General features: G+C 38.3%; 1 protein-coding gene across 1 annotated transcript in view; it reads left to right on the top strand.

Moving 5' to 3' along the window:
• Positions 1 to 206: 206 nt before the first annotated feature.
• The window catches only part of LOC139472476 (lysophospholipid acyltransferase 2-like), a 31,315-nt gene continuing 22,322 nt past the window's right edge, over positions 207 to 9,199 (top strand). The window contains exon 1 of the mRNA XM_071254956.1: positions 207 to 373. Coding sequence (XP_071111057.1) covers positions 293 to 373 — 81 coding nt within the window. The 5' untranslated portion in view covers positions 207 to 292. The remainder of the gene's footprint in view (positions 374 to 9,199) is intronic.

Here is a 9,199-nt window from a genome sequence, read left to right as displayed (position 1 = left end):
GTTACAATAATCAAATGTTCCCTTACTCTCCAGACACTATTATGTGTGCTATACGTGAAATGACTTAGCATTTGAAACACACTGTGTCATGTCTGGTTTCATATTGTATTGTTTTGAATGGATACAAACTCCCTCAACACCGGAAAAGGGAGGCAATCAATGGGCAGACAACTCATTGTTTATGTCGCCATCTTGCGGCTGGTCGGCGTGAATGGATCCGTGATTGGACAGTTAATGAGTTTGTTTATGGTCTTGATCATAACTTCCATGGTTATTTTTTTGGTAAATCAAGATGGTGAGCACTGGCGAGTTTTACGCGGGGTTTCAACTGTTTTATCCTCTCGTTAACTTGACGGGATTGCCGATCGACCAGGTTCGTATGAGCACATTGCACATTTCAGTTTGTTGGCTTTAGAAATGGGTTTGGTTCAGCGTTTCCAAAATTATTTCATGAATTTTGAAATGATATTGAAAACAGTTGTGTGCTGTTATTCTAGATGATTTGTTCTACTTATTTCTTTAATGAAAGTTTCACCATTTGTAGCAACATTTACCTTCGTCAGTCTACCGTGCGGGCTAGATTTCCCCTTCCTCGATAGGAAAGATACGTAACGCAATATTGAAAACAAGCAGGTTGAAATTGCGTTCACTGGTGTGTACTGATATTGATTGTAAGACTTGAGTGAATGTTTTTTGTCTAGATTAAAGTCTAAAGCAAATCTAGGTGTCCTAGTAACTGGAAGTGTCACCATGGTCACGTCCGAGCCTATTCTCAAAGGTTGGATTTCAAGGTTATAGGTGCAAAGTATCATCGACTTGATAGATATAATTCTTTTTGTTTCTATATATATATGTTATAGTGATACATATGGGCTACTTTCACAGTCCAATTGAATCCTTGTAATGCTTTGTATAACTATTATTACGAGTTGATAAGAGGTATGATATTTCAAAGAGTCCCTTGTTGGCTTCTACCTTTAACAATTTCTAGACAATATGCCCATGCTACTTGTTAATATAATTGGCATAAATAACATACCGTAGCACAAATCTGTAGAAATTTACATCAACACTTATCCTGTTTCAAGATTTATCATGCTAATTTCGAAAAATGTATTGATAAAAAATGTAAAAGCGAAAAACCTTTAGTCACACATACACAACCATGATGATGTAGGAGAGACTTGAGCATGCTTATCGAAATATATCTCTTTCTCAGTCTTTATCACCATTTTTTGGTGTGAAAGATAAATTCTGTCATCTGAAAAATGTCAGCTGCTGTATACAATATTGATTTATAACTTGGTTAATTCAAAACTATAAAATAATTAATAATGCAGGTATCTCTTAGGGCGCACAATATGCACATAAAAATAAGTTGCTTCTGCTTTCATTATTGATGCCACTCAATTATTTGACAAATTGTCACAGGTGTTAGGAGACCTTTTTTATTGATAAAAAAATGAAACATGAAGCACTGGTTAACATGGTTAAAGGGAACTATAAACAAAATGATACAATAAAAAATGTCCTTTAAGGCTTATGTCTAAAGGAGAACAAATTTTAAACAGCAGACTGCTTGCACCTTGCCAAGGCAAGGGAGTTAACTGACTATGAAAGGAAATTTTACAGTCAGTTTACTCACTAGCCTTGGGAAGATGTCTGCTTGTGAAATAGTTAAGGGACTTCAGTGGAGGTCCTTCAGGTGTGCTGCCTCAGTACTTTCATTTTAGGGACCATCACAGGCTTTTTGAAAAGAGTTATCACAGCACTGGACCAAGAACTTTTAGGATTATTTTCATGTTATTTTCTAACATTGCTGTTAATTTTATTTACTGCATTTTGCTGGCAGTCCTCCTAGTATTGTAACAGGTATGTATCTAAGTCTGTGCCAGGACTATGTAAACATTCCTGTCATTTATTCAAAACTGGTTCTGCTTGTCGGTTGTGTGTGGACATACTTGAGTCACCGAGCTTGTCCAGGTACGGGCAACCAGTTTAGCGTGTTTTTAGAAATAATTAAATCATTATGAAAAACTGCATCCCAGTGTTTGACATTTTCACCATGTTCACAGTGAACTTTAAATTATATCAGGGTTCGACAGTAAGAGGGGTCCTTGGGCATGTTTATGAATATGACAGTTTGCTGCTACAGTACCGGTATTTGAATCTTGGACCCTCTAATAAATCTTTAACATTTAACATTGGTGTAAAGACAAGAACCCCCTGACTTCCATGCTCAATATCGAACAGTGTATATATACATGAGATAATGTACATGATTCTGTAGGGGGATATTTAATTCCATTACCATGATCAATATGATCACATGTTGATATTTATACAGGGATTTCTGCAGACCTGCTAAGAGCATGTAGGCCAAGGTCGGGCCCCAAGCAAATGTCAGAAAATCCAAAATGGGGATTAAAACATTCCCAGAAATCATGTTAATATTGTTGTGACTAATGATACATGTTTCACATGTTTTACCTCTGACTTGTATTTCACTGAAAGCAGGACCAATAAACATGATAAAGAGGATGAGGCTTTATTGCTTAGTTTTCCATTATTACATTGAATGAAACGTTACATACGATGTTAATATATCTCTTTGAAAAATTAAGAACTTTAACAAATCCTAAGTTTGAACAAAATATACAAAAAAAATTCCAAAAGACTAGTGTAAACCTTACTTCACTTGTCGAGGGGCACGGGTGGTCCAGTCATCTAAGGCGCTGCGATTCGCTGTGCAGATTTGCGTCCCTTGGGCAAGCCAGAAACCTATGATTGTGGGTTGAATCCCGATTCACCCCGATTATGTTTCTAGGTTTGTTTATACTCCTGCTCATGGGTTTCACCAAAGTGGTAAACGTCTGGGACCTGCATCACTTCAGGGTTTCCTCCCTCATTAAGCTGACACTCCGTGATATAACTGGAATACTGTCAAAAGCGGCGTTAAACCCAACTTACTCACAATACTTCAATTGTCCTGAGTGTCTGTAGCTGGTCATGTTTAAACGAGAGAAAACTGTTTACTGTGTTTACATTTTCTATCAGTTTTATTCAGTTCCAGTTTGTGTAAAATTGAAGCATTGAGAACAGGTTCAGAGTTATAGCCCTCAAATGCTACTAGTCCATGAGGACTGCCATCATTGGATTTTCACTTTTCTTAGAACAATTTAGTACAACTAATAGTAGGCTAGCAGACTGGCATGAACTTAGAAGGCTGTGAACATGATAAGTATCATGATTTATTACCCAATTCTGGTCAACGGTGGTGGTTTCCACAGTACATATACACAATGATACACAGTAAGATATTTATCAATGTTTCCAGTTAAGAGACGTATTTGTTTCTGAATTTTGGATGGTTGTCAGATCATTGTCCTGATCACTAATCTGTTAATTTTATTGTGATCATGTACACATATTCAGTATGTTGTTGACATGATGTGTGGGCCCGTGAAGATCTGGGGTAAAATAGGCCTTCAGCAACCCGTGCTTGCCGTAAAAGGCGACTATGCCTGTCATAAGAGGCGACTAACATGATCGGGTGGTCAGACTCACTGACTTGGTTGATGCATGTCATCGATCCCAATTACATAGAACCCCTCAAATAGCTGGAATATTGCTGAGTGCAGCGTTAAACAAACAAACAAAACAAACATGATGTGTGTTACCTGTGAAAATCTGTGTTAGAATAAGTCTTCAGCAACCGTGCTTGTCGTAAGAGGCAACTAACGGGATCGGGTGGCCTTGCTCGCTGACTTGGTTGATGCATGTCATCGTATCCCAATTGTGTAGATCGATGCTCATGGTGTCCATCACTGGAATGTCTGGTCCAGACTCGATTATTTGAAGACCACTGTCATATACCTGAATATTGCTGATTGCGGCATTAAGCAAGAAACAAAAAAACAAAACATGGTGTATGATGCTTCAATAATTTGCTGGGCTTATCATCATCCTACTTCACAGTGTGGATTCCAGGTCAGAATAGGTCCGTAGCAACCTACGCTGGTCATAAAGGCCACCTAATAGATCAGATGGTCAGATTCGTAACCCGAGGCCATGGAATGTTGTTCACATTATCCATCACTGGATTGTTTGGTCCACATACAATTATTGACAGGCCACTGTCGGGTCCAAGATTATTGCACTTATATAGCAACCTGTGTGTATGTGTGTGGCTGCTTGTACTAGTCCATACTGATTTATGGTGCTAGCACACTGAGATACCATGCCGCAATTTGACATGAATACCCCTCTTAAACACAGTTTACTGATTCTGAGCCGAACGGTTGTTGATTTCGCCCCTTCATGCCTGGCGCCAGACATAGTAACATCAAGTACCATCTTTTAATGTCGCGGCCAGGCGGGCTCTCCGGGCGGATGCTTTACCAGTAGGCCAGGGAGGTGATTGTTATATCAGGCAAAGTCTTGATAACATGTAGATTATGTATGACATCTGATCTTGATAACATTAAGATGTTAGCTATGGTCGTTTGGGAATGCAGACAGGTCAATGATTAGAATTATGCCAGTTAGATGGTTATCATAAGTATGTGATACAACACAGTAAACACCTATCATGTTTGTGTAACACTGTTATGACCTGTCCTGGATAAGAGGCACAGTGCACCACTTCAGGCTTTCCTCCCACTTAAGGCTGACACGCCACGATATAACTGTTATACTGTTAAAAGCGGCGTTAAACCCAACTCACTCACTCACTATTTAATTATGTTTTCCTTAGGTAAATGAATTATATATATATGGGGTTAATATATTTTACAAAGTTAAATACTGTTACCATGGTTACCATTAGCATGATTATCTTGTATTATTCATGCTTTCATCATAATGTTTTTGCGGGAGAATTGACATAATAAAGTGTGCAGTTGTCGTCGTTATGTGCTCAGTACAATAACTATTATTAACATGCAAATTATTTTATCTACTTCTTTTTCGATTGGAAGGTTAGATTAAATCATATACATGTTTAAGCTACCTGATTGTGGATGCTAAGAAATAATGAAATACTCTTAATACAGATAAGTGGACATCCTTATATGTTAAGACCGCCTCCGTGGTCTTGTGGTAGAGCGTCCGCCCGGAGAGCGGAAGGTCCGGGGTTCGATCCCCGGCCGTGTCATACCAAAAGACGTTAAAAGATGGTACTTGTTGTTACCCTGTCTGGCGCTCGGCATTAAGGGGCTAAAACAAGGACTGGTCGGCTTTGGAGTCAGTATACTGTGTCTGAGTGGGGTATTCATGTTAAACTGCGGCATGGTATCTCAGTGAGCTAGCACTATAAATTGGCATCAGTCCGGACTAGTACAAGCAGCCACACAAACACACACACGTACATGCATGTAGCTATATAAGGGCAATAATCTTGGGACGCGACGTTAAACCCAATTTCACCTCACCTCACCTCACCTTATATGTTAAACATTATAAGCCGGAAGATTAATTGGAAAGTAAGGTTAAAATATTGATTGCAGTTTGGTTGCAGATATCAATTTTCCTAGGTAGACACAATTTTATGGATAACAGCTTCTTTATTACTGTAAAAAGCGACATTTTGGTATAGATCCTTATACCGTTGTCAAGCAAGACTGAATGAGGGACATAGTACAGAATATATATAGTAGGTCAACTTCTAAGTAATGCCTATCAAACAATTTATATCAGTTTTCCTGGATAAATGAAGTCAATTTCCGAGAGAAGAAATATTCTTAACATTAGTAGAAAGTTTTTAACATGTTTAATTGACCAAGTGAAAGTGCTGAAATCATATGCTCTGTAATCAGGTCCAAACATTGTCCAAAACAAACCATGGGGCATGGCCTAAAAGCTACCAGTGCATTAAGGCTGGGACGAGTCTATATTTACTCCCCAGGTACCCGACCCCCTATTACCCGACTCTACCCGGGTACCCACTCTAGGTCTCAAGTAGGTACAAAATGTTCAAATGGGAAGTTTTATACTGGCAAAAAGTATTTATAGCTCTGCATCACTTCAGGCTTTTCTCCCACATTAAGCTGGCATGCATGATAGGAAGGCATTTTCAGTCTGCAATTTATGCGCCTTCTCCGAAACCTGGGTCTTGTAAAATTCTGTTCATTTTAGTAAGCTCAACTTATAACAGTCCAAATACATAATATAGTAACACTAAATTCTACTAAAAATTATGCAAAGGGCTATGCTCGTGCTAGTAGTCTCACAAGTTGTTGGCACTGACTGCATTTTATGCTAAAATTAGATTCATCAGATATTACATTTCTCAATATAGTATTTGTTAAAGGGAAACTGTTCCACATTCTGAAGTGGTCGATTTAACTGCTGGACCATTGGCCTGTGGCCAGGGAAGGGAAGCCCTTCAGTGTGTTTAGCTGCAAGACGTTCCCAGTTGTGTTTCAGAGAGCATGCAACAAGTGAATCAAGCAGTGGTAGTATCTCTACTTGTTTCCTTCCCGAAAGAACAATGTTGTTCAATTGGACATCTATTTTGACATCAGCTGGTCTTAAAACGAAGCTATGGTGGCAAATGGGCCCAGGATATATATATATATTCGAGATTTGATACTCTGGATAACCTGGGATAAGGCTAATGTTGATTGCCACAGATGCAAAATACCTTAAATAGGTTTCAGGATCAATAATGAGTGCCTAATGGCATGTATTGTTGGAGGCTTTGAAATGAATGAAACTGATGAAGATCATTAGGAAGCTATGGGACATATTGAAGGTGTATTTCAAGATCAATAATCTAGATAATGAGTGCTACAGACATGTTAGAATAAGGTGAATAAGAGACCATTGGTCACACCTTGGCATCAACTGTGAAATTGATGTCTACTATTTAATTTTATACCATTTACCATTGTAATAGTCTGATAATGATATATGTATGCAATTTAGTTATATTGAACTCTGCTGTTGAACAATGTTTAAGGGTCAGTGGCTATAAAGAGGTGTGAAATTTTGTCTTTGACCCCAAATACTCAATCCAAAGGTTCCTAATATGAAACGTAAACCACCTAACGTAATTCAGAAAAGTTCATGAAAATTTACAAATTTCGTGTTGGTCTTTATCTTGGTATGATTGAAAACATCAGGAAATGTTTACATTGTAATGTGTAGTTTTCTGTCAGGAATAACTGTGTGCAAAATGTTTCTTCACATTACCCTTGTTTAATGAGGCACCGGCGGTTTGAAATTGTTCTCAATCTTTACAGCACCTTATGCTAAAATAATTCAGCAGGCTTAAGGTTTATAATAAAGGGTAGGTATAGTCAACATAACAACTTGCAGAGTTTAATACTTTAGGGGATACCTAAATGATTCACCAAAATCAAATTTGAAAAAGGGAAATACTGTAAAATAGACAATAAAAAAAACAACAGGAAAAATCCCCTTCATGCTGGTTAAAATCGGTTACCAGTGTTTGGTGCGTTGCGCAATTTCATCGATATGTCCCGGCACCAAGTCTACCTGGTGGTTAGGGGTCTTCCTACTCTCACGTAAGACAAGTACTTGATGTTTATGTCACAAAAATTAACGATACAACTAATTGGTGAACTCTATTCACATACAATGTTCTGAGTGAAAACATAGAATATATATCAGTGAGTGAGTGTACATTTTAATCATTTAGTACGATTTGGGCTATTAAAGGAATTACAGACAAGAAACAGAAATCCACTGTGGCAAATGCAGATTCATTTACATTTTATTCTCAATTCTAAGAGGGATGAGCATTTGTTTTTTGCCAGGTACAAGTTCAAAATTAAAACCAGATGTCGAACTTCCATTCATTGGAAATGTTTCCGAAGAAGATACCCAGCCAATATTAACACAGGAGATGACTTTGTCACGAAGCACAATTATTTGTCTCTTGGCAGTGGAATGACACCACAAACCATGTCTTGGGGTGGCATCCAAATACAGTCAAACATCATTCTGTTGAACTTTGATGTTTCAAACTTACAGTTGTCTCGAAGTAAAATCTTAGTCCCTGCATATTCCAATCACATTAAAATCAGATCTTAGTTCTCACTATAGCTAAACAAAGATCTGAGGACATCCCATTACGGGTCATGTCAGAACGACTTTTTATCCGACCAATCAAGGCGTGGCTTACCAGATCATGATAGTGATAGTTGGAATGTGTTTACTAATCATGCAACCTTCAAAACGTTAACACGGGGTATTTCGAATGACATTTACGGCACGTACGACTGATTCCATCAAACTTATTGTCTCTTTCTCGCATCCATGGGATAAACATTTGAACGGAGGATGCATTGCACAGTACGTGGGAAGCACTGTTATACCATCTCAACCACATATTAGACATTCCAGAATGTTCATTTGTTCAGTTTTCAAAATTTTCATCGAGAACTGTGTAAACATATTTTTCCAGCGTAGTCTGAAATGGAAGTCACCAGGTTGAAAGGAGTGCCGTAAAGCCCAAGAAAGCTGCTTTCTAAATGGCTGATGTTGACTTCTTGTCAGTCATTTCAGTGATCGGTCAAGTTCCAGAAAAGTCTTTCTTACATGACCTGTAATGGGATGTCCTCAGATCTTTGTTTAGCGGCAGTGAGAACTTAGATCTGATTTTAATGAGATTGTGCATATTCCTTTTTATTCATCATTGGGCGGTCGGGTAGCCTAGTGGTTAAAGCGTTCGCTCGTCACGCCGAATACCCGGGTTCGATTCCCGACATGGGTACAATGTGTGAAGCTCATTTCTGGTCTCCCCCGCCGTGATATTGCTGGAATATTGCTAAAAGCGGCGTAAAACCATACTCACTCACTCACTTTATTCATCATTTTCTTTGTGTTGAACTTTGGATAACTCAAAGTATTTATGAAGGTCACTTCAACTCCGATACAATGGTGTTTGACTGTATGTACAAATTCATTGAGATACTGCAGGTTGAGCACGATAATACTGCGATCACAGTCCAGGTAGTTTGATGACATCCAAGAAAAAGAAGTATCTAAACCTAGCCTATGCCCTTGAGAGGAAAAAGACACAGCTTCTTGCCAACGAGAAACCATGGAATGTTTACCACAATGCTGTTTCACATCAACTTGGACTTGAATTATGGAAATGTTAAATGTGAAATTAGACAAATAAGACAATATTTACTACAGTGCAGTTGTTTATTTTATATCATGTTTTATT

This window comes from Haliotis cracherodii, unplaced genomic scaffold (genome assembly GCF_022045235.1).
Source record: "Haliotis cracherodii isolate W230 unplaced genomic scaffold, xgHalCrac1.p SCAF_1, whole genome shotgun sequence".
NCBI lineage: Eukaryota > Metazoa > Mollusca > Gastropoda > Lepetellida > Haliotidae > Haliotis > Haliotis cracherodii.
The sequence above is the reverse complement of the archived record's forward strand: the minus strand, read 5'-3'. Positions and strand labels throughout refer to the sequence as shown.